Source organism: Grus americana, chromosome 1 (genome assembly GCF_028858705.1).
Source record: "Grus americana isolate bGruAme1 chromosome 1, bGruAme1.mat, whole genome shotgun sequence".
In the NCBI taxonomy this organism is placed as follows: Eukaryota; Metazoa; Chordata; class Aves; order Gruiformes; family Gruidae; genus Grus; species Grus americana.
Genome location: NC_072852.1, coordinates 89,479,908 through 89,507,150, shown reverse-complemented (window position 1 = coordinate 89,507,150; position 27,243 = coordinate 89,479,908). Strand labels below are relative to the sequence as shown.

At 55.2% G+C, this 27,243-nt stretch overlaps 1 protein-coding gene across 1 annotated transcript; it reads right to left on the bottom strand.

Moving 5' to 3' along the window:
- Positions 1–663: 663 nt before the first annotated feature.
- On the bottom strand, positions 664–25,806 carry GPR156 (G protein-coupled receptor 156). Its single transcript, XM_054842452.1, has 11 exons — positions 25,643–25,806; positions 16,570–16,716; positions 16,310–16,452; positions 13,517–13,653; positions 11,025–11,160; positions 10,324–10,434; positions 9,172–9,297; positions 8,533–8,628; positions 5,479–5,715; positions 3,460–3,618; positions 664–2,850 (listed from the first exon to the last, which is right to left on the bottom strand). The coding sequence occupies exons 3-11, from the start codon at positions 16,412–16,414 to the stop codon at positions 1,669–1,671; spliced, it is 2,289 nt and encodes a 762-aa protein (XP_054698427.1). The 5' UTR covers positions 16,415–16,452; positions 16,570–16,716; positions 25,643–25,806; the 3' UTR covers positions 664–1,668.
- Positions 25,807–27,243: the final 1,437 nt, after the last annotated feature.

Below are 27,243 nucleotides of genomic sequence, written 5' to 3'. Positions count from 1 at the left end.
GGTGGATTGAGATGATAAAAAAAAAAGCTTTTTGGGGATGTCCAAGAAAGTGATGCGGAGGGGCATGCTGCAGCATGCCTTTGAAACCCCATCCCTGCCTTGCTCCTACCCGCCTCTGGCTCGCTCAGCATCCCGCCGCACCCGCGAGGGCTGCGCTGGCAGCCTTCCCCTCTGCTGGAGCTGCCGCAGGCTTTCCACGCTCGCACCCTGCCTGGGATTCTCTGTCTCCAGCCCCTGCTGTGGATTTGCCCTGCAGTGGTAGGGGACACCCAGTCACTGCGTCTCACCCAGGCCAGAGCCTACGAGGCAGCCCCAAGCCGAATGTGCTCAGGCAGCTCTGAAAGGAAAAAAACCCCAAAACCACCAAATCCAAAACCCCCCCGAAACCCCAAAACAACTGGTTTCTGTTATTTAAAGGTGACAAAAAGCAAATTGGTATCGCCCTCTGGGGTGTTTTCATTTTAGGAATGAAGAGGGGCTATGGGAATATTGTTAGGACACAGCAGTGAGGGATTTCACTATCGTAAAGGATAACAGAGAGGGCAGTGGTAACACACATTGTTCAAAACTGGGTTTGGGATTCCTGTCACCCACCCTTTTAACAAAGTCTTTCTCCAGAGGGTTTTTTTTTATGCACTGGGTGTCAGGTCTCAGCATCCCAAACCTCTCCTGTGGAGGCAACAATACGCCTTCACAAATACCACAACAAAAGAGGGCACATTGGATTTACTGTTCTTGATATTTCTAAGATAAAAATTAAACACACCATATTAATTTAAACAAACCTCATTCCAGACTACGTCATCCATACAAAGGCATACAGAAGGGCAAAAGCCCCAGAAAAACAAGGCAAAAAAAAGAAAAGAAAAACCTTTTCAGATCCTCTTTTACAATTGCTAGCTTGTCTTTCTCTTCGGCTCTGACCTGAGTCTCACCTACAACCATGCAACTGAACTACACAAAATGCAAAGACACCTCCAGGGATGTCACCTTTGGACTCCATTTTCTCACTCAGCCGCTACCAAAAAAAAAAAACCCAACCGCCCCGAAAGTCTCCTGCGTGCACCCTGCTCTGAGGTCCTTGCTTTGCTGAGGGAGCAGCGTGCCCCAGGTGAGCGGCAGCCTGCAAGCGCTCCTGCCGTCTGGCTGTCTCCCATCTCCAGTTGGGTGTGATTCTGGTGGGAGGCTCAGCACCAGCAGCCTTGGAGAAGGAGTCCTCTGTATGTCTGGCTGCTGCGTGCAACAAGCCACATGTTTCCGAGATGCGGTACTGCTCCCCACCGGTGCGAATCACCCAGAGCTGGCAGGGAAAGCCCTCTGAGATTAAGAAGTTTGGGCTCTGGCAGGCCATCCAGCCCCAGTCTTTCTGCTGCCAGCACTGGGAGGGACAGACATGGTATCTGTGGGGGGCAGGCGGCTGCCTGGAGCAGCCTGGACAAAACCACTGCCACCTCCACCTCCCCAAGCGCTGCCAACTACGGTCTGCAGTCACTGATGACCAGGCTGGGGTTGACGCAGCAACTCAGAGTGGGACAAGATTTATTCCTGACCCCCAGTTGCTGGAGCAAGATGCAGCCCTCGGAGGGACGCGTGACTTTAGCATTGCTGAAAACACACAGTGTTTCAAGGGCGGCAGGGCACTTGCTTTTGGGGCAGGGGCGCTCCCAGTCACACAAAGGTGGGCTTCAGATCTTCTTTGAAATTCACCACGGGCTGGGGCCCGCCGTGGTGCTCTGTCCAGTGGCCCGCACAGCTGCTGGGCTCTGTGTCCGTGTCCGTGCTACTGCTGCCCAGGGAGCCGCGTGGGCTCTGGAAGCAGACCTCGCAGCAGGGCCGGTGGCAGCCGTGGAACATCTCCTCGGAGCTGCTGCTGCTGGAGTCAGAGTCCGGGTAATAGTACAGCGAGCGCAGGGAGGGCTCGGCGGGTCCCCTCAGGGCACCCTGCCGTCGCCGCTGCTCCCACCGGCTGCACGGGGAAGTGCCCTGGGGGTCCGGCCATCCTGGCCATCCCTCTGGCTGGAGGCAGACCTCCCCAGGGATGGCTGGAGGGGACGGTGCTGGTGGGTGAAGGAGCCCTCCGCCAGCCATCTCCCCTTCCCTCCCCAGGGAGATACGTGCCAACTCCCCACAGCCCCGGCCGCCCGCCTCCTTCACCCTGAGGCTGGCACGAGGGGACACATGTCCGGGGTAGCGGGTGGAGGTGGGGGGCAGCAGGATCCTCCGTCGCCGCCTTGCCAGGTAGGGGCTGAGGGGTGTGCGGATGCCCGGGTAGCCCTCCTGGGCCCCCCATGTTCCTGCCTGCTCACCTTGGGGGCCCTGGCTGCTGCAGAGGGGACCCCCAGGTGAGGCCAGGCTGTAGGTTTTGCCATCCAGGCTCAGCTCTTGCAAGATTTCCCGCAGCTTCTCGCTACTCACATAGCTGACTTTGGGGGACGACTCCCGGGTCATGCCAGCTGAGATGTCCTGGCCCAGCAGCTGCTCCGGAGACTGCCCCTGCCCTGCAGGTGTCTCACACTCGTGAGCACTTTTCAGGCCACGTTCGATGCCATCTCCCATGTCAAAAAGCAGCGCCCGAGAGCAAACAGGCTCATGGGTCACAGGTTTCTGGAGGTCCTGAGCATCGCTGCAAAGAGGTGGTGTACCCACCAAGCGCGGAGGCTGCCACCCGTCTCTCTCCGGATCCGGGGGGCAGCAGTCCCCCGGCGCATCCCCGCACCGCCCCGAGCTCTGGCTGCAGGGAGCCGCCGGCAGCACATGAGGGTCGCAGCCGCTCTCCGCAGACATCAGCCTCATCAGCTTCTCCTTGGCACTGCTCACTTGCTCCTGCAGGCTTTCAATCACGGCGTTTTTCTGCATCAAACACACACGCCTGTCAAATGTGGGGCAGGCGGAGGGTATGAAAACACCACCAATTTGGAAGCAGGCGCTGCCAGAAAATGAACCGCCCCTCTCTGCACGGAGAGATGCTCTGAGGCAGCACAGCAGCAAGCCTGCAAGAGCTTGCAGCGTGTGTGACCTCGTCCTCCCCTGGAGCACCCCAGAGCCCCCCAGATGTGGGTGCGGGAAGGGGGACACTGGGGCAGGTGGCTCTCTGAGCCGGGACACTCCTGCCCATGCAATGCAGATGAGAGAGCAGAAGGCTGGGGGCTTTCCTGAGACAGAGCATCTCCCCTCTACATGAACCATGTCTGACTGGGCTGTGGGAACCAGGCTCTCCTGCTCTTTTCCCTACGTGTTTTTTTGAAATCCTCTAGATTATGCCTAAAGTTTGGCACTTTGGGGTGCAGAGTGATGTGACAACACAAAGAAGCTCTTCCCTTCGAGAGGGAAGAGGCTGGAGGGGGAGCGCCAGTGTGGACCAGGGCATAAAGAAGGGCTTCCCACCCTGCAAAGCCTTCAGCCCACAAAAGCAAAGAGGAAAAGCCAGCGCAGCTGAGGGGGGCTGGCAAAGCCCCGTACCTCGGTGAGCAGCCGCTTCATGGAGTTTTTCTCCCCTATCAGCTGGTAGAGCTGCTCCTCGCTGTACACCGAGCGGCAGCTCCTGCTCGGGCTGGTGAAGTATTTTGCCATGTGGCTCACGGTTGGGCTTTCTTCTTCAAAGGCTTTCCACTGCTTGAGCTGGGGTGTAGAGGAGGGCGTTATCAGCGCAGCACACATAGCCCCTGCCGACGGACGTGGCGGGAGGCAGGCGCAGCTCGCGCGCGAAGGAGACAAAGGGACGGAGAGAGGGAGACAAAGGCAGGGTGTGACGGAGGAGCAGAGACAGGCAGCGAGAGACGGCTGGGCCAGGGGCTGCAGCGTCGCTTGGAGCCTCCCACCCATCTGATCCCTGCCCTGCCCCTCGCTCCAGCTTTTAACGCAGAGAGGGTCTGTGCTTGCCTGCGCTGCAACCTCTAAGCATGCTGTAAAAGTCCCTTCCCCCTTCTCCCCGCTCCCGACACCGTGACAAAGACAGTGTCACGCATGCCTCCTTATCCCCAAATCACCAGTGACAAGCTGAAAACCAGCAACGCTTAGTATCCATTTTCTCATCTCGTGCCTGTGTGGAATCTTACGCAGCCCAGCTCCAGCTGCTCATCGATCTCAGATGAGCAATAGAAGAGCAAGCCCATTAGGAAAAACAAGTTGATGAATTAAAATATCCCAGTTAAATAAAATGTTCAAAATCCCCAGGCTACAGCAGAAAAATGGTACAGGCAGAGTGCAAGAACAGCTCATCAGCTCCTCCGCCCTCACTCCGAGAGACCTTGCGCTTGGCAAAGCATCGCCAGCAGGCTTGGTGCTTGTCAGACGAGGTTTAGATCCTAGTCCCAAGGGCTGGTCATCTAGTGGGTTGGGGCTCTACACTCACACTGCATCAACTGAGGTAGGAGGGAACCTCTGGAGACCATCTAGTCCAACCGCCCTGCTCAAGCAGGGTCAGCTGGAGAGGCTTCCCAGGTCTGTGTCCAGTTGGGTTTTGAGTATCTCCAAGGGTGGAGACTCCACAACCCCTCTGGGCAGCCTGCTCCAGTGTTCTACAACTTTTACAGCACAAAAACCCACCCCCTTTTTCTGATGTTTAAACAGAATTTCCTGTGTTTCAGTTTGTGTCCATTGTCTCCTGTCCTGTCAGTGGACACCACTAAGAGCCTGTCTCCTCCTTCCCTATTCCACCCCCATCAGTATTTATGCACATTGGTGAGAAAACCTGAGCACGCTCTTGCACAGATCTGCTCTTTCTTCAGCTTCACCTCTTCCTCCCTTTCTCACCTCATTTCCTTGAGCCCAAACATCCCTCCTAACATAACACTGAGTAAACAACTGTTTCCTCTCCCTGTAACAATGGGAGCATTTTTCCCACTAACATCGTGGCCAGGCACACCAGGCTGTTCCTGGAGGACACAGGAAGCAGGAGAGCCTCGCTGAGCCACAAAAGACTTCCTCAAAATATCTCCGTGTCCTCCCCCTCGCTTGCAGCAAAGCCCAGCTTCCTTCTCCGAGAGTGCAGAGGAGGACAGCCTCCCCTGGGGACCACTGGCAGCCACAAAGCCTCCGAGCCTGGCAAGGCCATCTGGATGGCCAGAGCCCGGCTCCATCCCTGCCATGGGCAGAAACCCTCGGTGGGAGTGGGTTCATGGGGTATAAGGAGAGGATAACTGCATGAAGGACCGATCCCACCGCCCACGTGGAGGAGGAGGGGGACAGCAGCTGCCTTGCCGCCCCACATGCCCTCTACGTGGCTGCCACCCACCAGCACGCTCTTGCAGGAGTTTCTGAGCAGCACCTCTGCAATGTGCCTGCACTCCTTGGAGACTCAGGGCACTTGCTTGGGGAAGGCAGAGCCATTGGGGCTTGGAGGATGAGCTGTGCAGGTGAGCCCAAACATTTGGGGAAAGCAACAGGAAAATAAGTGCTTTGGCCCACATGGCTGCTGTTGTTAAATTCCAAAAATGCATCCGTTTCCAGGCAGGTGGCAGGACAGAGGTGGCGGCGTACCTGTGGGACAAAGATGAAGCAGTTGATCGTAGTTGTACACACGAAGATGCCTCCAGAGGTAAAACCAAACAGCAAGTTGTGCCAAGCGCGGAAGAAACGGTGAACTAAGCAGACAGTGCCGGCAGCCAGGAACACGAGGTTGACCCCGACGATGAGCGTCAAGGACTGGTTGACTGGTGGGGAGCTGACGTTGTCGGTCAGACCGGCCAAGTAGGTCCCATATAGGAGGAGGATACTCTGGAAGCAGAAAAAAGAGGTTTCTAGAGTGTGGAAAATTACAGCCTGACGGTGTCAACCCCCACCTCGTACCAAGCCTGGCGAGCTCAGATACACTCAGCACAATCCTAATTAATGCTCTTTGATCTATAATGCAGACCTTCAGCGTGTGGTGGTGACACCGCAGCAAACGTCTGGCATGCTGCTGCAGGTCAGAGGTGGGGCTGGGGAGAGAGGGCAGGCACGGAGGCGCTGGTGGGCCATGGGGGTCCCCACCGAGGGGCACGGGGAGAGGAGGGTCAGGTCGACAGGCGATGCCATGGAGCAGGGCACGGCCAGGAGAGGCAAGACGTAAAAACTTCCACTTGGGCATCCTGGAGCAAGAACAGCAAAGACGGACAGACACAAGACAGAGGTCCTTGTGGGGACGTGGCAGTGGGGTGCCGTCAAGGAGAAACAACATACCTCTGAAGGAGCGGGAAGGAGATTCAGAAGGACATTCAGAAGGAAAAAGCAAGGCAGAAGAAGTGGAAGTTTACACTGGAGGGAAAAGGATGTACTTGGTGCCTCTTTAAATAGAAATCCAGGAAACTACCAGGTGCAATTCTTTCCTCTTCCCTTTCCTGCCTGCCTAATAGGAGTGAAAGGGGCTAGAGAAGTGCTCTGTACACAGAGGTCCTCTTCCCCTGGCCCCGGAGCAGGTCGGTTGTTTCAGAGCAGGCTTCCTCACCACGCTGCCCCTCAAGCGTCCCACGCATGCATCTTTCCAGTGTGTACAGGATTAAACTAACCCACAGGCTGAATCCTTCCTTCCCCAGGGCACACTGGCAGGAAACACCGAGTATTTTTTGCCCACCTCTGTAGCACAGGGCATGGTCTGCCTTCAGGATCATTTGGAAATACCATCTAACAAAATCCCTGCTCCTGCAAGGGATATTTGGGAACACGACTCCTACATTATTCCTGTGCCACCCACTAAGTGCAACTGTTAGCATTTTACTAAGAGACATTAAACTGTTATTTGGGCAACAAGAAGTGCTTTGTGACCTGTGGTGCAGATGTTCTGTAGACCCTTCTGGACCCCTCTATGCTGTGGCTGCTTGATGACCGCGATGGCTGCTGCCAGGGTCACGGTCTGGAGGGACGCTCTTACAGGCAAGAGAGGTTCATGTCCACAGTCTTTGCTGAGACTCCCAACTTCAGAGCACCATGAATTCTCAAGGTGGGGGTTGTAATAGTGAGATCTGCCTCGCAGGGAACTGGGCTGACACCCGAACCTGCTTTGCAGGATCTGCACTGGATCACAACCATGTTCACCATGGGGCACCTCCAAGTACGTGGCCCAAAGGCAAGCCAACCCCTAAGCTCCGAGCAAGAAAAAAACAGCACCAAAGTCCCATGTGAAATGTATATAATCTGTCTGGGACACAGACAACAGCACTGCCGTCTGATAAACTAGCACTTGCAATAAGCACAGGACTAAGTTTTTTGTTTGTTTGTTTGTTTTAATCTTGAGCAGAGGATTTTGCTCCTAATTCCAGGCATGTCCTTGGCAAGTAATTTCTGTTCATTACTCTGTGCCAGTAAAACCAGGATAACTCACTGAGCGGCTTCACAAAGGGCTGAGCACATTAATGCGTGAAAGATCAGAAGTGCTACATACATGCAGAGATAGAGCCTACTCTCACATTAGTGTAAATCCAGATTAACCCAAGAAAAAAACATGGAAGAAATACCTCCATGGTTCCCAGTAGGTAGGCAGGGTCAGGGTCAGGTTCAATGCAATGCCAACAAAGAGTACCTGGGACTGGTAATGGGGACGTTTTATTCCAAAAAACAGTTTGCAGGAGCTGTAGGCAAAAGCATTTTAGGGCCTAAACCCTAACACAAACTGCGGACAAAATCAGAGGTGGAGACACAGCACTGGAAGCCTAGGGAACGCCTGCAATCCCTCGCACCAAAGGAATTTTAAGGACAGGCTAGACTAATGTCTTTAAAATGAAGCGCAGGGGGGAGAAGGACTTGGCCGTGTTGTGAGGTCTCTTCCTGCTCTTTTTCCTACGATTTTGGGTAGATGGTCAACGAGTACTATGTTACAGTGAGTCAGAAAGGAACTGCCTGTTCTGCATGCAGAGATGGAGCCATTCCCAAAGAAAGGCTGTGATCTCACAAGCTTCATCAACATCAGCTTTCTGAAATGCATCCAGCCTCTGCCAACCCAGAAGAGACACATGAGACCACAGATAATTACGGTGATAATTATACCTACATAGTTACATCAGTATAACTAACTCTGTTGGAATAAGAACAGCCACGTGCAAAGCTACACCAGTGAAAGTGTGCCTCGGTGGTATAATTAAGCTCATACACATCCTGTAAAGGTAGGCACCGAGCCCTTGTTACCGGCACCTCCTTGATTTGGAGTCGGAGGACTCGGGGGCTGAGCTGCAGTGCATCACTGCGGTGGGTGGTCATCTGAGGCTTTGTGGAAAAAGTGCGCTTTAGAAAACAGTAAGACATAAGTTTTAAGAAGGGAGATAGATGAGGCGTGGGGGGTAGCAGGGAGAGAACTTAGATAGTACGTGCACAGTGTAGGTAAAAGAGATGGATTAGGCAGGGGAAAAGTGGCTAACGGCTTTTACAAGGGAATGCAAGAGAACGTCAAGATGGGAAGGACTGGAGATGAGAGGGCTTTCAAGATGAACAGAAGTAGCTGGAATCTGCAGTAGGCATGTAGCTTGAGAGGGCAGCAAAACTACAAATGCTGCTTAACAGTTTAGGCTCTGAGACTGGGAGGAGGTGAGATACAACGCAGGAATTAATAAAAAGATTACGTACCTTAAACCCTAAAATGAGAACGAGCCAAAGATCAGAATAAAGAGACGCGCAGGACTGCACCCGGCTCACTGAGCAGGTCATGCCTTTCTCTGTCACCTAGGAGGCAAGGGGAAGGCAGAAGTGAAGGCTGCTGCCCGGGAGCAGGCAGAGACCGATGGGCAGACAGGTCTACGCATCTGAGCGGGTCTTTCCTGTAAATTCTTAAAGTGAAAGGCCAAAGCTGGTGCTGCCGGGGCAGAGGGTTAAAGGGAGGAAGATTTTGGCACTCTGCTGCCAACAGGGCCGGTTAAAACCTTCTCTAAAGCCTCTGCAGATGCCACGGACTTCTCCTGTGCCATCTAGGTGACCTGCTCAGGCTGGTCAAGATCATCCACCAGACCTCACTGCTTGGCAAACCAAAGCCCTGAAACCAGCTATCCTTTGCCAGGTTTGGGTGTACAGACCCGGAAATTTTGCAGTGGACCCTCATCTCTGTAACAGGCCAGACACAAACCCAACCCGGAGTGCCCAGAAGGCTTTGTAGCTTGTCTGTCTTTTTTTTAAACAGCACCTCCAAATGCCTGACCACCCTCCAACTTTGTCCACAGAGATCAGACAGGACATGGCGCAATGCTCCACCACCCCTCCTCATCCCTTTACCCGCAGTGAGACGCTGAGGCTTCGGAAACACTGGACCGGATCAGAGAACACCCACGTCAAGAGCAACACAGCGTCTGCCAGCACCAATGCTGCCACCATCGCCAGCAACTGGAGGTCTTTGATAATCTGCAAACACGCAAGAAGTTAAGTGTTACCGTGGGGGGCAAATGGACACCAATAACCTCTGTCTCCTGGGTCTCTTTCTGGTTGCTTCTTGCAAGGGACATCTCCATCCTAACAATTCCCCCAGAGTGGAGTCCAGCAGCTCACCTACATCCGAGTTGGTCACAGGATCTCTGTCTCCAGCTCCCAAACTCTTGGAGACCTATTTGAGCTTGGGGCCAGGTATAAACCCTCCCTGACAGTGTGGCTAGCTGGTAAATGCCATGACAGAAAACAGCTCTTCCAAAACAACAGTATCATCCCTCATGCCCATATCATAAACAGAGAGAAAAAGGGTGGGGAAAAAAAGCTGGTAGGATTATAATTTTGCAAGTTTAACACAGATCCTGGTGCCTCAGGAATGGGAGTCCTTGCTGGCACCCAGTTCCTCTGCAAAACCCTCGTCTCACCTTTCCTCTGAGATCTACATTTTTTGCTGTTGGAAAGTGGCCACTGGAAATGCACTGTTACCAGCACAAATTTCTAGAGGTGACTCCCATTTCCCTCCCAGCTGCTGTATCCCCTTCCTTCAGTGATGCAGAGGAGTTCCCTCCCTCCCTTCAAGAAGGGATCAGATGCATCTGGGGGTGGCCCTGCATTAGACACCCTTGAGGATGCCTGGTTTATTTTCACTGTGCAAAACCGATCAGCCCAGACTTGGATATTCACGCCAGCGTGCAGTGTAATGAAGGCACGTGGCCAGTGTAAAATGAGAGCAAGACCTCACTCAGTGAGAGGCCTGGGACTCCACCAGGGAACAGGCAGCCTGGCAGGGCACCTGCTTGCCTGCAGAGTGGAAAACCTCTTGCCTCATTGCACAGGAATAAATGTGGAGCCCATGCTTGCCTAGGTATGAAAGCAGACCTGTGATCGTGGCACCCGTCCGTGTCACGTGGCAGTTTTAGTCACTATCCCACACCGCTTTGGGACTTGCTGATGTTTGCCCCCCTTGGAGAGTTTGGCCCCCCACTCTGGGTGCTGTGTACTCACCACTCGCTTGTCCGGCACCCGTTGGGTGAACACCTTGTAGAGCCGCCAGCTTTTCCCGAGGACGGGGCCAAACACCAGGGAGGTCCCCACGCACAGCAGGCAGAGCCGCACCTGCCGGGGGGGGCAGAGCAAGGGGGCTGAAGGGGCAGCCGTGGGGCTTGCAGGGACACCCCACGCCCTCCCACCCAGGGATGCAATAAAGATGGGTGGGGATGTGTCTATGGTCTTCTGGAGGGTCATACCAGATACTAGAAAGCTGACTGCAGGGCAAAATAAATTAAAAGGCGTGTATTCCTCTGCAGGCACGCCTGCTGCCTGCCTTTTCCTCCCCACCCTGAGAGGCTCCCGTCAGAGGAGCAGGCAGGGAGAGCCAGGCAGCTTGCAAGCGGCAGGAGCACTAAGGGTCTCAGCCCCAGTAAATCACTCGCTGGCACCTCTGTTAATTATCCTCAGCCTGGTGGCTGAGCAGGATGGCAGGGTGTGCTCTCTCCCACATCCCACTCCCCCTACCCGGGTGGGTGCCCAGTCCCTGGTCTGGCAGGGCGGCTGCCCTGGGTCAGGACACAGGGGGTTCATCGCACAGCATTTTGATGTAGATCTGCTTTGCAGCCAAACAACTCACCTGCAGCCTCGCAGCACCTGTGTGCAGACAAGTGTGTCTGCGTGTGTAGGCACCCATCCCAGCAAACCCCCCCGTTCACCTGAACAAGCTTTTCCACTGAGTCTCCGGATGGCAGGCTCTGCTCTTGAATCCCAAAGAGGTAAGCACTAGTGTAAGTCAAGCCACTGCCCAGCAGGGTCACAATGTTCAGATTGGGGCTGGACATCTTCACGATCCTCCAGGAAACAAAGCAGGGAAGGCGGTGACAGTTAGTGAGCCTCATGACCTGGCAGTGCAGCGGCAAGGTCCCCTTACAGGGATGATGATGGCCATAAGGAATGCCGACACACTGTCCTCCCCAGCCCCTGCTCTTCACAGCCCCTCCAAAATCTCAGCCATTGCTCCACGGTGCATACCCCATCCTCTCCCCTGTATTGCTGTAGTGCTTCACTATCCTTAAAGTATTCATTTTGCCCTACCCTGACACTCCTGTGGGACAGCATGATTCCCTCTCCCCAAAACGGATGGGTACCAGGCTTGCCCCATGGCACCCTTACCCGCGGCATGCGACTGCGGCACAGAAAAGCACCCCTGAGGCAGCTTCAGCCAGCATCTTTATGGACAAAACCGTGGGAAGCCATGGGCTTTTGGCAGCAAAGCAGACAGTGTCACCACAGCCGGGTCCCTGCTACCAGTGCCCGTGCCAGGCACACAAAGCTGTGCAGCGCTGCCAGCACATGCTGCGGTCACACTTCTCCGCAGCGGCACAGAGCCAGGGGAAGCAATGCCCCGCGGTCACGCAGGTGACACACAGCACAGCGCCCAGCTCAGACCCTAGGTTCAAGGTCAACATCTTCCTCCACTGTAAAAGGGCAGAGTGGAAAACCTCACCAATGCAGCCTGGGGTGACTGTCCCCAGCAGTAAGCTTTGGGTACCACAGCTACAAATGCCTCCAGGCGCAGGCTCTTCTCACTGCTCCTTCCTCTGAGGAGATACTTCCACCCTCAGCACAGTCTTGCCTTCAGGAAGCTGCCAGCAGTGTTCAGGTTACAGCTTCCCCTCTGTAATTTCACCCCATCACTCACAACCGTGTAACTGTATTCAGGGAGGGGAGAATCGACCCACCGATCTCTCCTGACCTGTCACCCTTCTCCAGCATGCCCATCACGCGAAAGCTGTAGCTCCTGCCATCCCCCCACGCAGCTCCATCCCTTCGATCCGCTACTAAGTCACCGCCTCTCTCTACCCTTGAGCTCCTTCCTGGCTTGCTGCCTGGCAGACGCAGAGCCTGGGATTCAACCTGGCTCTCTCCCTCTGCCTTCCTTGCCATGCCTCAGCCCCTGGGAAAAGATATTCATCAGCTCACCCTCTCAGCTGCACGCTAAAAAAGGTCTCCTTTGCCCTCCCAGGTTCAGTAGGCAGACCCGTATTTATTTGCTGCAGTGCAAATAAATAACGCACATTCATTACAGCTTGCTCTGAGAATATCTTCAGGGGCCTAAATAATGTGGTAATCAATTAAGGTGGCCACCAAACTCAATGCCACTCTGCTTCAGTAAATCAAGTGCTTGAGACCGGGACGCAGGTCGTGCAGCTACTGCACCGCAGCAGGCGCAGGGCTCAAGACAAACCCTCAGCAGCCTCCCAACTGCATGGTGGTCATATGAAGCGCCAAGCTCCTTTGCACAACCACAGCCCTGGAACAGCAGCAGCCCGGGCTGCACACGCATGCACGTCTCTGTGCAACACAACGGCACGTGGAGCACAAGGGCTTTGCCAGATGAAGCTTGGGAGAGGGATGTATCTTGGGCAGGGGCGGGGGGAGCGGGGAAGCAGCTGAGAGACCAAGGGACCAATGAAGCTGAGGAGAAGGTGGCAGATGAGACATCCAGAATTGCGGAGGAAGGCTAAGCACTGGCTGAGACAGTTTGAGCCTTCTGCTTGATTTATGCTGCATTCAAGGGAGCAGGACTTTTTACATCTTTTGTGTAGACTGAACAGCACCAAGAGAAGCCTACGCTTCACCACCAGCATCTCTCACCAATGGGGATCATGTTCCCCACCAATATGGACAACCACCAAGATCAAAAAGGGTTAGCAATATCTTCAGACTACGAGTGGCCCAACAACAGGAATGGTATGTGCGCGTTGTGGAGAGCATGACAGCTTTGGTCACGGAGCTGTGCTGCTCACAGTGATGCTCTCAAGACTGTGGAGTGGAGAAGGAGACCAGCTCTCTTTCCACTCACTTTTGCTGATGGTTTTATTGAATAGCACCTTCAGGATGAGACCATGCACTGCTGCCTGTGCCACTCCGGAAGGCATCCATGCTCTGTCTTCTCCACAGCTCCCTGTCTCAGGGAGGAAGGGAGCAGTCCAAGCAGGACTGTCTCCACCAGTGATCAACACTGGGTATGATGGAGAAAGCTGCAATATCCCTGGCATTGCTTTTGCTTGCCCCATGCTGCTCCTTCAGGCTTGTGCCCTCCTGACCCATAGCTGGCCATCAGCTCAGAGCCTGGTCCTGAAGGAGCCCGACCTCGCTGCTCCAGCTCAGGGGAACTCTCCCAGCAGAAGAAGGAAGCCCTTACCTGTTTTTCCTGAAGCGAATTGTGAAGACAAGAAAAAAGAGCGCTAGCAGGACTCCTCCAGTCAGGAACGTCCACACGACTCCCAGGAGAGCAGCAGAGAAGGACGGGGAGCTCTTCCCACTGCGGTCAGAAGATGTCTGCGGGAGGTAAAAGGTGTGAGGAGGAAGAGGACGTTGCTGGGGCTCCCAGTGAAGGAGGTCCCTACTCTGGCTCCCCCGGGTGCTCCTGCTCAGCCAGAAACCACATCTCCCAAACCCCTCCTCATGAGCAGACACCCCAGCACCAGACCAAGACCCGCAGGCAGGGCTACTGAGATGCGTGTAGGACACGTGCTCTGCCACTTGCTGAGTGCACAGGAGGAGAGGGCAGTCCAGGAGCCCTCTTCTTACAACTGACCAGCCAAATACGTATTGAAACCGTACAAGTGACTCATAAACCTCAGGCAGCCCTGGTCATGAGAGAGAGGAAAATGGGTGACGGTTCCTCGCTGTCCTTCTCTGGAAGAAAACCTCTAGCGACAGACCTCACGGTACCCCAGTTTGTAGCACGCTGCTTTGGAAAGCTGGGCAGGGCATCCTTGGCCAGCCGTTCCCACCCTTACCCCTACGCGCGGCAGATAACCAACCAGCTGGCTGACGTGACTGGGAGCCAGCAGCAGAGCTGCCAGTCGGTGCAGAAAACACAGAAAAGGGAGTGGGACAGCGTTTTTCAGATGTGTTACGCAGTGACGCACCGAGCTGGGCTCCACCCGTCTCCCAGCTGGCTGGAAACTAACTTGGTCCTGGGTAGATGTCAGCTGAGAACTGGCTTTTGAGGGACACTCCCAAAGCGAGCATGATGGAGGCACCTCTCTCCTTGCACACAAGTGACCTTATGGTTTTAAATCTCCCTTTAAAAATATTCTCTGCTATCTCCCTATTAACATAGGATGGATAAAATGATCCTATGTGAAACAAGAAACCTATTTCCGCTGCAGATCTAGAATACTCCAGCATTTTTACCAGGGTGTGCATGCGTGGGTTCGTTCACACATACTATGTGTGCATATTACTGACAAAAAATTACTTTTATTTAACTGCTGGCACATCCCCTTTAAGGGGAAGGAGAAAGGCAGGGACTGAGCTGGGATCCCACACCTCCTCGCTAACTTCTCTGGTGCTAAGTACTTTCTCAGGTATTCCAGTTCACCTGCACTCAATTTCTACGGTAGAACACTATTTTCCCAACAGCTGCCACTGCCTCAAACTCCCAATTCTTCCTTCAAGATCTGAGCTGTTTCTGCTTCCAGCATTGCTAGAAATAAATCTGCAGGGAGAAGTAAGGCAGCATTTTTGAGCTGGTGCCTCATCTCCCTCTTGCCCAGCTGGGCTCCATCTCCTCTGGACGAACAAAAACAAGGCACAGCTTAGAGAATTAAAGCCAACGTGTAATTCTCAAAAATGTGTCACCGCCACGTGAGCACGGCTGATCTGCAGGCTCCTGGCAGCTCACACGCTGGTGCCACGCTGGTCGCAGGGCTGCTGGGAAAGGCAAACCCTGGCTGGGAGAGACAGCCAAGCCGAGAGCCGATGCTGCCGCGTTACGCTGGGATACAGCTACATGCACAGCTCAGCCCCGCTCTGCAGCAGCGTGGAAGGATCCCTGGGGGGATATTCATTTCCCTCCTGCAAATTGCTCCCCACCTCCTCTTGCCTCTCCCCATCCCCTGGGCTGGGTGGAAGGGCTCTTGAGGCTCTCTGGGAAATGAAGACCGCAGCAGACAGTCACGCAGGTTGGTCCCCCTCCTCTTACACCAGGACTTGCTGTGCAAAAACCCCATCAGAGGGGCTGACAGTGCTGCTTGGGGCCGGTACGAGGCTGGAATGCCATCCCATTTCTGCAGCCTGCCTGGTCGAGCCCAAGGGTAACACCTGGCTTTTGCCAGTAAGGAAGTGTGGGAGCCCCAGGACGCTGAATCCACCCTGCTTTCACTTCCAGCAGCACCCACCAACAATATCTTTCCACCTCTGGCTGTTGCTGACAGCATTACTGTACCCTCTTCCCAGCAACCACCCAGGGATGAGAAAGACCCCTATGTTCTCCACCTTTCTTTTCCCAACACACACCCCTCCACCCTGACTGCTGCTTCCCTGGATGTTGATGATACTTGAAGTTGATGGAGCGCTTCATTTGCCGCTGAGTGGAGTAAATCCTGGCCCTAGCAGGGGGAATATTAATTGTAAGGCAGCTGCCAGAGCCAGAGGAGCCAAGCAGCTTACGGTCTTCTAATTAAAGGCCCGTGGTCGTGCAGGACACGGTGGAGAACCGAGCGGGCCAAGCCTCACTGGTCCATCCAGCGGCCTCATGCAGAGCCAACTGCAACTCAGTGCATCCCAGTGTCATTTCTACTGGCTTAGTGGTGGGGGGCAGGTACCATTTATTACAGATGATGACTTTTAATTAAATCCTGCTCTATTCATATTTGAGAACCACTTTGAAGTTCCAGGGGATGGGAAAGGTCAAGGGCAGAGGAAGCCATTCCAGGCCACTCCTAAGCGGCTGTCACACCAGCCGACACGTGGGAGGGCTGCTTGACACGACTTGGCTGTCGTGGCTGCTTCCTCACCTTCTGCCTAACTACTGGGTGTCATCTAGACAGGGCTTGTCTTGGAGGCCGTCCCCGGAGGTGACAGCGTGCAGCCTCCTGCTAGACAGGACTGTGTGGCAGCTATGCCCCTGTGCCCCCCTCTCCATCCCTCCACCCAAATCCACCTCTGCGGAGCAAACCTCGCGCTCCCCCGCCTCCATACGTACCACCGTGACGGTGCAGAGCTCCTCCAGCGCCCGCTGCTGCTGCTCCTGGCTGCCAAAACTGGAGCTGCCATCGCAGAGCTCAGAGCAGTTGAATCCCGGCTCCATAGCACATCCTCAGCCGTCATCCAGCCGTACCTTCGCCCCTGCCAGAAGGACGAGGGTCGGCTTTCTCCAGCGAGAAGCAGCCCTTGGCGTACACCGTATCTCCCCCCATCAGCAGGGCGTAGGGAAGGGGTCCGGCAGCCCGGGGCTGAGCTTACCCAAAGCGATGCAGTGCACATCCAGAGCCAGGATGGGGAGCGCCCACCTCCCGGCGTCCCTTGGGGTGTCCTCTGCGGCGAGGTGAGTCAGCGCGGGGTGTGGGTCCCTGTGGAGCCCTGTGGCATCCCGAGCCCTGCTATGCCACCCTGCAAACCAACACATACCATGGTCACAGTGGCCCCCGGCTCCTACACCCCAGTTACGGAGCCAAAACCAGGTGCCGTGCTGGTCCAAGGTGGGTCACGGCACCCCAGCACCCCGAGCTTGCCACAGCTTTCCTCTGCCAATGCATTTTCCCACACCAGTGCAATTTCAGGGCCTATCTTTGCAGGGCCCCCTCACTCCGGCAGCCGCTGCTGGTTTCCTGGCACGGTCCCTTCTTCCAGCGAAGAACCAGCAAGCGAAGACAACAACAAACAGCAACAAGTGTTGCCATCGCTTAATGGAACCTAAACCCAGGCCTGGGCGAGCAGGGGAGGAACAGGCTTGAATGGCACACGTACCAAAGCATTTTGGCTGGCTTGGCCCAAGCGGCAGCCTGGCTAGCTGAGGAGCAGCTTGTTCATTAAGGAGATTTAAGAAGCCCAGCACCTCCGTGCTCCCCATCCCTCCTGGCGCTCTGGCTGCCAGGTATTGTGCCCGCCTGCACCCACTCCCTTTGCACCACCTTTGCCTCTGTTCCCTCTTTCATTTCTCTTTTTGGTGGAGATTTTAATAGGCCTCATTACCATTTTAGACATGAGGTCATACTTAACCTCCAGCATCCTTACTCAATTACCATTGTCACAGGTTTTAATTAGCTTCCAGTGCACGACTGTAAGCAAGTCTCCCGTCGTTAGCAGCTGGGGAGGAAGCGCAATAGCTCACTCCCTATTTGCTTCATACAACAGGTGGAAGGAAAAAAAATTATCCACATCGTGCTCCTCGGGGCTGGTCCCCAGCCGAGCATCCCCTGTGCTCGTACCCTGCGCCAGGCTGGTGCTCCGTCCTTCCCCACCACTGCTCCCGACACTTTGATCCCCTGTCCTCAGAAGTCCTTCCTTAGGAAAGACTCCTGTAATTATGTGAACAAAGAAAGAGTAAACTAAAACAAAGCGTGGGCGCCAGGACCTGGCCTGAAACTTACTGTTCTTCATGGGGGATAACCAGGGTTCAAATGCCAGAAAAGCTATGGGCATCATTCTCAGCTCATGTAAACCAATTTTCAACTTTAGCAAAGTCACTTACAAGTCCCAGCCCAAAACCATCTGGGCCAGCAGGCCACTCATCCAAAATTAGCAGAGCCACCTCTGAAGCAACAATAGCAACTCTCCTGCTGGCAGAAGCCCCGACATACCGCCAGGACTGTCCCCAGCACGAGATCAGCTCGCCACGTCCTACAAACACAGTATCACGCGTTAGCTAGACTTACGATTTTGCACGTGCGATAGATGCTTTTTTCAAGAGCGCTGGTGCAAGCCGGCTCCATCAAGCCTCTGTCTCTCTCTAGCTTGTAGCAAACCGTGGTGGCATTTCCTCCACAGCAGGACCACGCTCTGGAGGTTTCCATGCCCTTCGTTGCTCAGGCTGAGCAATCGGACAAGGGGTACGGCTGCAGGAGATACCCAGCTGCTGCAGCCAACGCCGGGTATTGCGACAACGGTAAAAGGGCAGCAGAGAGGACGAGACAGGCTGAGACAGGAGACAGCGGTTCAGGGATAACGCTGGTAAATGCGAGAGCACGTGGAGGGGCCGCACGCACTGCCCAGGCATGGGGGGTAGGAAAGGGGCACTGAAGCTTTGACGCTGAGACCACCTGCGAGGCAAGCGCTGCCCAGCCTCCCAAAGCGCTCGGCTCCTCCCCAGCTGTGTTTATGGACAAGGGGTCTCCCTGTAACTCCCCACAACCTCCTGCCATGTCCGAGGGGGAGCCCACCTGCCAGGTGGACCACTACCAAGGCTGGCACGAGGCCAGCAGGCACAACCCTCCCGTGGCTTACAAACGGAGATGTTTCCACAAGGAGCATCAGTTCAGCCCCTCTCCCCACCCCGGGAAGCCACCCCTCGGCAGAGGGCAGGAGCCCCTTGGGGTCTCCCCAGCCCCCAACCCACTATTCAGCAAATGGCTCCTGCGCAAGTTTGGTAACAAGCCGAGGCCAATTAGCGCTCATTAGTATGCAACAAAGCAAGCACCAGTGTGGTTGTTGCCGAAAGGCAACAGGCATTTCCAGCCCAGATCCTGCTTCTCGTGAGGGCTGGCAGGAATGGTGCTCCATGGCCTGGAGAGCATCCAAGGGGGATCAGTGCTGTGGGGGGGGTGTCACTGCCCCTCAGGGTGAGGTTGGGCGACGGTCAGGGAGACAGACAGCAACACGGGTAAGAAAGCATGTCCTTAAAATGCAAGGGTCTCTTGAGGGCAGAGACTTGAGGGGTTTTTTAGGGTTGTTATGGTTTTGGGTTTTTTTTAACACTTTCTTGTACTCCTGTTCACCTGAACATCATTGAGGGAAAAGAGAAGCCAGGAAGAGTGATGCCAGCTGTAACTGGAATTGACTGTCATTTGACTATTAAACAAGAGATGTGAGGGAACATCACCAGAGCAGTTTCCGACAGCCCGCACACACCATGGAAGCAGTCACAGCATCGGGTGAAGTAAAGCCCTTGCTCAGCATGCCGGCTGTGCTTGCCTTGTTCTCCTTGGTCCCCCTTGCTGCCCTCAGTCTCTGCAGTATTACATCCACCACTGGTTGGGTCATAGCGCCTAGTATTTGGCCATGGCTGAGCATCGGCGTGCATGTGGACATGATCCAACACACCTGAAGGTGATAGGAAATGAGTGACTGGAACACATGAAAAAAATTAGCACCATCATCTTCTAATGTAAAAAGGAAGCACTGACTGCTAAAAATAATATTCGGATAAAAGCAATTTGTGGTCATCTCAAAGGTTGATCTTCAGGTCTGGAAAACCTGTTTCTCTAGATCCTTCAAGACCCAAGATTACTTATCTACCAATGCTGAGCAACTGTAGACTAATGCATAAATATCCTGCAAAAAAAGATGCAGTTGATGACATCTAAATGCACATCTTGACTCTGTCAAAGTTCCTTCCTGCCTTCAAAACCTTTTTTTTTTTTTTTTTTGGAAAAGCAGAGGGGAGGAAAAAAAAAAACCCTGAAAGAAGCTGAAAAATTGATGCAGCATATATGGGCCCAGAGTAGGCAGAATGAACGTTTCACCCCAAACAGTTCCTTTTGATCTAGCATTGAAAGAGAGACTTCTTCCCGAAGAACAAGGCGATGTCATGGCTCGGTGAATCAAAAGGTAGAAAACTGAAGACATCAAATCGCAGACAACAGAACAATTGCATTCAGAAATGTGCCAGTTTTCATGAGCCCTGCAAGCCTGTCTGGTCATATCATCCTCAACAGAGAAATCATAGAATCATAGAATGGTTTGGGTTGGAAGGGACCTCAAAGCCCATCTAGTTCCAACCCCCCTGCCATGGGCAGGGACACCCTCCACTAGACCAGGTTGCCCAAAGCCCCAGCCAACCTGGCCTTGAACACTTCCAGGGAGGGTGCATCCACAGCTTCTCTGGGCAACCTGTTCCAGTGCCTCACCACCCTCACAGTGAAGAATTTCTTCCTAACATCTAATCTAAATCTACCCTCCTTCAGCTTAAACCCGTTACCCCTTGTCCTGTCACTACACTCCCTGATAAACAGTCCCTCTCCAGCTTTCTTGTAGGCCCCTTTAGGTACTGGAAGGCTGCTACAAGGTCTCCCTGGAGCCTTCTCTTCTCCAGGCCGAACAATCCCAACTCTCTCAGCTTGTCCTCATAGGAGAGGTGCTCCAGCCCTCTGATCAGCTTCATGGCCTCCTCTGGACTCGCTCCAACAGCTCCATGTCTCTCCTGTACTGGGGCCCCCAGAGCTGGACGCAGTACTCCAGGTGGGGTCTCACCAGAGTGGAGTAGAGGGGCAGGATCCCCTCCCTTGCCCTGCTGGTCACAGGTCGCAGGTCCATCTCTGCAAGGGAAGAGCAGAGCACATTTGGAGAAGCACATCTGTTGGAAGAACCATTGGGAAGATGGCTGTGTCGCCAGCTCCGACCCGCGGCTTTGCTGCATGCCAGGGAGACAGAGAAGAGCAACGGGGGGGAAGGAGCGATGTGCAGGGAGCAGAGCCACTCCTGTCGCCTCGGGAGGGGAGCAGGAGGACCTCAGCTCACCCGTTGCTAGTCTGTGCTGCTACCACCACTGCTGATGGGAGGTGGAGGTTTGCTGGTGGGGACCAGCCCCAGCTAGACAGGACTCCAGGCCACACAATTAAAACGGCAAGTTGTCTGGATAACTGTTCCGGTGAGATGAATGACATGGGAAGGGGTTTTGCAATTCAGAAAACATTGGTGCTTCTGAGACAGGCTCCTGCTTTCCCCTTCTGCTCTTCTTGTCCAACAAGATCACTTCTTGTTTGACCTGAGAAACCTGCAATATTGCCAACCCCAAGGCGATCAAAAAAAAAAAAAAAAAAAAAATCACAAGTTGACTTACTGTAACCCCCCCCCCCAGTGTAGCTATTTAAAAATTGTGAGTTAAAATGCACGGCATATCTGAAGCTTATATTTCATTTATATTTAAAAATTCAGCACCTAAGTTTTCACACTTTCCTCTGTAAACACAAAAGGAAAAAGAAAGAAAACCAAGAAACTCTGCTTATCATGTAACCTTAAAACCCGGGTTACAAAGCCCCAGTCCCCAGGAACACCGGGGAGCAGCAAAGCTGTCACCCTGCTTCTCAGGGACCATGCCGCATCCACTCTGCTCTTGTCCCTGGGATTTCCAAAGCCACCGCCAGGCCTTTTGGATATCTTCACCCCTGGCAGACAGACAGCTGGCTCACCACACAGCCAGACGATGGATCACGTCGCAGGGCCCAAATAGTGTCATCTTCCCACCCCACAGGCAGTGTCCCTGGCTATGCTCCCACTCTGTGACCCACGCTCAGGGTACGGGTGATAACCACCAGGAGCTGCGGGACCTTGCTGCATGCAAAGGTAGCAGATGCAGGACAAGGTGCTTCTGTCTCCTAACCATTTCTGATAGCATCTTCCAAGATCATGAAGGCAATACTTTCTGAATGCCGATCTTACCCTTCACCCCAGCGCTGCGCGTCTGTCCACTGTAGGTCCCTCAGCTCGGGAGGATGGCACCAGGCTGGCACATTTAGCTCTGTGTCTCGTGTTTTAAGCTGTTTAAATGCAAGTTAAACATCTGCCCAGCTCTTCTCAGTTCTGTGGTTTATATGTTTTGAATTTGAAGAAAACTCCATGCAAAAAAAGCCATGACTTTTTTGAACCACCACGCGGTCCTGCCGGGAGCTGACTCACCAATCTCCCACTAAGGAGCTGATAAGGCTTTCAACTCTCTAACCTTAATTGCTGTACAATGATAGGCGTGCAAGAAATAGAGACGGACTAGACTGGAGATGCTCGAAGGAAGGAAAACTAGGAGGAAATATTACGAGCCCAGGGGAAGTGTGCCGCAGATGAGACCAACACGACCAGAGCCGATGGGGAGGTGAGCTGAATCCCTGGAGCTGCCGCTGAGCAACTCTGTGTCACCCAAAGACCAGAGCCCTCCCACCTGCCCAGCTGCAGCGGCAACCCAGCAGCACACGGATGAAAGGAGTGTAAACCTCCAGGTTTCTGCCTCCCCAAAGTGGCTAGGAGCCCAGGGGTTGGGACCCCACCGCTCATCGTGCTGAGCTGGTCCCCGCTGGCACTGGGCGGCTCGGCAGGGCTCCCCGCTGCAGTGCCCGGCCGCAGCGGGAAACAGCCAGAAACTCCACAGAAAGCTCCTTCCTGCTCAATTTGACACCGTTGGTACCCCCAGGTGGAAGCCTTTCTGCAGTGAATGAGAGTGCCGGCGGGATCTCTGCTGCAAGACAGCACTTGGGGCGAAGGCGGGATGCAGGTCCTCCACCAGAAACAGGGCAGGGGATGTGCCCCAAGCATAGCTCTGAGAAGATGCGGTGCTGCTCCTCAGCCCTTTCCCATGCCCAAGCCTCTGCCCCCCGGCTGGAGGTTGCAATGCGTAACGCTCCAGCAGCCGCACTGCATAAACAATGAGGCCAAGCAGAGTTTTTTTCACCACTTTGGGCAAAATCTTGGGTTTTCATTATTCCATAACGACTTCATCAATCATTTCATTCATTAGTGGGAGACCACACCCATAGGTGCTGTTCTGCCTCCATGGAGCAACCTCCCTGTTTGTCCCCAAGCCCCAGGCCAGGCGGGTCCCCATCCCAAGTGCCAGGCGCATGGTGGATGACCCAGAAGTGGGGTGGCAGGGGCTGCCTCTCCAGCAACACATGGCCATTTCCCCGCTGAACCGCAATTTAATCACAAAGAGATGGAAACAGCCCCGGCTGGTGGCAGGGCCAGACTGTGCGGCCACCGTGCCGGGTGCCCACAGAAACACGGCTCCTGCCCGCCAGGCTGCCTGGCGCACACAAGGAGAGGAAACGTTGGAGGTCTGCAAAAATCCCCAAGCATCTGTTTCGACTTTTGCTGTCCCGGCATCCTGGGTAGACACTGTGGGGCAAGCAGTGAGCCCCCGACTGCAGGGCTGGTCAATCCTGGGTCCCTGTCAGGGGTCACTCCCTCATGGCTGTCCCAGGGAGGCTGGCGCCTTGTCACAGGACAAGGATGCTGCAGGACACCCCGCTGACTGTGGGACGCTCGCACTTGCTGACTGGGACACTGATCCAAGGCACCGCGACAGCGTCCCAGCGCCTCAGCGACAGGTCTCAGTGCTCAGAGCCTGGGGTCTCTGCCCATCCACGTCGCCTGTTTTGCCTACACGGTCCTCTCCCGCTTCTGTCCACCCACAGACGCAACCTCCTTCAAAACCCTGCCTTTTCCCAGGCCATTCCCATCAAATGCTGCTACTTCCTGCTTTGTCCGCGTGCCCCGATACGCTGCTCTGAGGCAGGGCTTGGCCCCGAGCACCGCTGCTGGCAGCTCCAGCATCCCTCGCACGGCAGCTCCCTCTGCCTTCGGGGCGTTTGCACCAGCCTGACGAACTGCAACGGGCTAAATAGCTTTACGGGAAGGTGCAGCCTGCAATTTTTTCTTCTCTTAACTGTACCATCTTTAGAGAGCCACCATGAATAAGAGGTAAAAAAGCCTGATGATTTAGTACCTTGATTTACAAGAGAGATCTACCTTGTGGTTGAGGTGTGTATGACTTAATTAAAAAGCAGAGGCTCACCCCCTGCTGAAGCTGTTCCTCCTCTGCGTGTGATAGCTCAGCAGCCAAGAGGCCACAGAAGGGATATTTTCATAAAGTTACATTTCAGATTGAGCCTGTGCCCTCAAGAGCTCTCCCTTTCCAAAGCTGGCAGAAAGCTACAGCTGCTCCTTCATGCAATCAGACACCAGCCCCTCGCAGCCTTCGCAGCACCAGCACACCTGTGTTTTCACAAGCAGGGCTGGGATGGCCAGGCTGCAAAGCCGGACAGCCGCAAGCATGGGGACAGCTGCTAACCGTAACTAACATCTTATTTTTTTCTTTTAAATCAGGCAGGATTTTGGAAATCAAGATACATATTGCATCCCAAAAAGAGGAGGTAGAACAGAGCGTTGCAGCTCTTTCACCTTGCCTCTGCTGACCAAGCAGCAGGGAATATTCCCCCCTAGGAGTCAGATTTAATTCAAGGCTCTGAAAGCCGGAGATGTCCACGGCTTGTCTATCTCACCTCCCAGGTACGACAGGGTACCAAACTGCACCCAGTGGTTCCCCACTCTGACTTCTCATCGCTTTGCTGGGCAAAGCGGCGACCGCATCAAGGGACAGGGCCACTTCAAAGTTTCCACGAGGTCTGCCAGCTGGGGCTCCCTGCAGATGGTGGCGAGGCTCACTCAGGGGTTGAGAGGTACGGCTCCAGAACTGGAGGTGAGACCGAATCTGGGTGGGAAACACTAATTGTAAACTGTGCAAGCACAGGGGTCTGCAACAAGAGATGTGTACGCAATGCCCCAGCACCAGGCGGGTGAGGCAACATGGCAGGTACATCAAGGATGCATAAGAAACGCCAACTGCAACTCAACACTGACAGCTCCCGGTTACCAGGGATCTGGTTTCCTCAGCCTCCTCCCTGCCCCTCTCAGGCTGCAGAGCACCTGTGGGGCAGCGGAAAATCCAGGTCTGGGTGAGGGCTCCATGTGCTGCCCTACCTGAGCCCCAGGGTGCTGTGTGATGCTCAACTCTGGCAGCCAAGGTCCCGGACTGCTCCCAGGGGGACTCTCACCCCTAGCAAGTCGGGGCAGCACTGCGGACCCAGCACCGAAGGGGCGCACAGGTCCCTCTCTCCCTCTCCCCCAAGGGGGTAGGTTGTAACCTTTCTTCCCCCCAAACTAAACTCGGCAATGCATGCAGCTTGCTCAAGTAGCAGCAGTTTCGTTGGAACAAACTAACCAGCACTGCAACTTCAGATCTTTGCATCCTGCAAGACGGCCCTTGTCTATCGCAAAGTGCTGGCAGGCTCCCGCTCCCACAGCCGCCTTCTGTGGTGCCACTTAGACTGTTTGGGACGGTGTTTTCTAGACAACTACCAACACCAGCATTAGCCCACCACCATTTCCAGCTCGGGGGTGTACTCTGGGCACCGCCAAGCCAGCAAACAGCAAGCAAGGAGTGCTCCATCCCCAAAATGTGACCCCAAACCTGGCCCACCAGCCACCACCGACCCCCTGCCACAGAGCTGGGAGCGCTCAGGGTGCTGCCACGTTTTCCCTCCAGCAACTGCCAACCCAGCCCCACGGCCTCGCAGCTTGGGGGACTCGCAGGGCTGCACCCACGGCACCCCACTTACCGCGGGGAAGGGGGCACGGGGAGCAAAAACACTCCAAAGCAAAGCGCAGAAAAGCAACTCGGGAGATAAACGGCACCGTTCGTCTCAGCCACCCCGCTCTGCTACCGGCGCGGCAGGGCACCGCAGGACCGGCTGGAGCGGGGCAGCCCCATCCACCGCTGCCGGCCTCCCTCTCCCCAACCCGCCCCCCCCCGGCCCCGGAGCTCCCGACCCACCTGCGGGGAAGGCACCCGGGCCCGGGGTGCAAACCTGCGGCTGGCTGGCTGGCTGGCTGGCTGGCAGCGGCGCGGGCGGCTGGGTGCGCCCTCACCGGCCGGGCTGGGGCGGGACGGGGCGGGATGGGGAGCAGCCCCCGCCGCCGGGGGACCGGGAGCTCCGCGCCGGCTGCCGCCCCGCAGCGCCCCGGCCCGGCGGAGGCGGGCGGCGGGGAGGGGCCGGGGAGGCCGCGCTCCTCCCGCCCGGGCGGTGGCTCCGGCGGGGCTCCCCCTTTCCTTTCGAGCCGGGACAAAACTTTTCAGCAGCGGGGAAAAAAAAACCAAACCCGGGGGCCGGGGCTGTCCCGGCGGGGTTGAACCCCGCTTCAGCGTTGCCCCTTCCCCGAAGAAACCCCCATGCCCGGAGCCGGGGCAAGTGGTGACCCCACCAGCACAGCCCACCACCCCTCTGGCCCCGTCTGACCTGACCCCAAGGCTGCTGCGTCCCGTTAGCCCCACGGCCCGTCCGGCTGCCCCAGGGCAATGCCCATCTCCTGTCCCTGCACCGCTGCTGCAGGTGGGGACGCGGCCCGGCCGGTAAGAAAGCGTCTCGCTCAGGCGCTGCCTACAGCTGAGGCAGCACAAAAACCCCACGTCTGTGGCAAAACCGGCCAGAGAAGGTGAGTAAACGCGAGGGCGGCCAGCCCTGCGCTCCATGACCTGCTTGTGCAGCCCCATGGCTAGTGGTAGCCAAGGTGACTACTGCAATAGGTATGTCTGCGTGAGCAACAGTCGGTGTCGTGTGGACAGACCCACCACTTCTCTCAGCATCCCCGTGCGCTTGTTTTCCTCTCCTGCCTCCCATAGCCCTGACACCCTCATTAACTTCTTTCTCTCTCCCTGCAAGGCATCCATTCAATTTTACTGGATTTTCTTCCCCAGCTCCAAAAGCCAAAAGCTTTTCTCTCCTGCAAGCACCAAAGTTTCTCTCCCAGCCTGCAGCAAAGTGCCAGGCCCTACTGGAAAGAGTTGTTTGGAGAAAGGTGTACGGCCGTGCATGTTTTCTCTCTTTATACGCTTCTGTTTACCTCATTATCTGACTCTGCCAGGCCTCGGCATGAGCCGTGCTCATTTTTCACTCCTACCCATTCCCAAACCTGCAGTGCCGTGGACCAGATGCAGCCTTGGTCTGAACAGGGACAGAAAGGTTTGCGCAGCCCCGTTAGGCGTGCTGTGCCACGCAGAGCTGTTGTGAATACACGGACCCATTAGTTCCCCAGCCCAGTAAAAGCTGTGTCTGATCCCCAACATCCAGTTTGGGGCCATCTGTTCTGGCAGCAGCTCCCAACCCCCTTACCCTAGATCTGACTGACATCCCAAGTAATAAAGTGGGGAAGCCACTCCACCCCCTTTTCCCATCTTCTTTAGAAGGAAAACAGAGGGATGCGCCCTTCCCCAGGGAGTCTAACGCACCACCCTCCAGAAAGCATTTTCCAGCCTGGGCACCAAAAGCAGATGTATTGGGGGGTCAGTCCTGGACCTGGACCTGCTGGTGGGGTGGAGGGTCATGTCTGGAGCAGGTGAAGGAGCTAGGAGCCTTCAAAGGAGAATGAACCCCCCCC

Excerpts from the sequence above, each read along its gene's own strand:
- GPR156 (XM_054842452.1), bottom strand. The coding sequence starts at position 16,414 with ATGGAGCCGGGATTCAACTGCTCTGAGCTCTGCGATGGCAGCTCCAGT. Across the intron at positions 3,619-5,478 it reads GCTTCATCTTTGTCCCACAG|CTCAAGCAGTGGAAAGCCTT; the intron begins GTACGCCGCCAC and ends TCTACACCCCAG. Across the intron at positions 2,851-3,459 it reads TGAAGCGGCTGCTCACCGAG|AAAAACGCCGTGATTGAAAG; the intron begins GTACGGGGCTTT and ends TGTTTGATGCAG.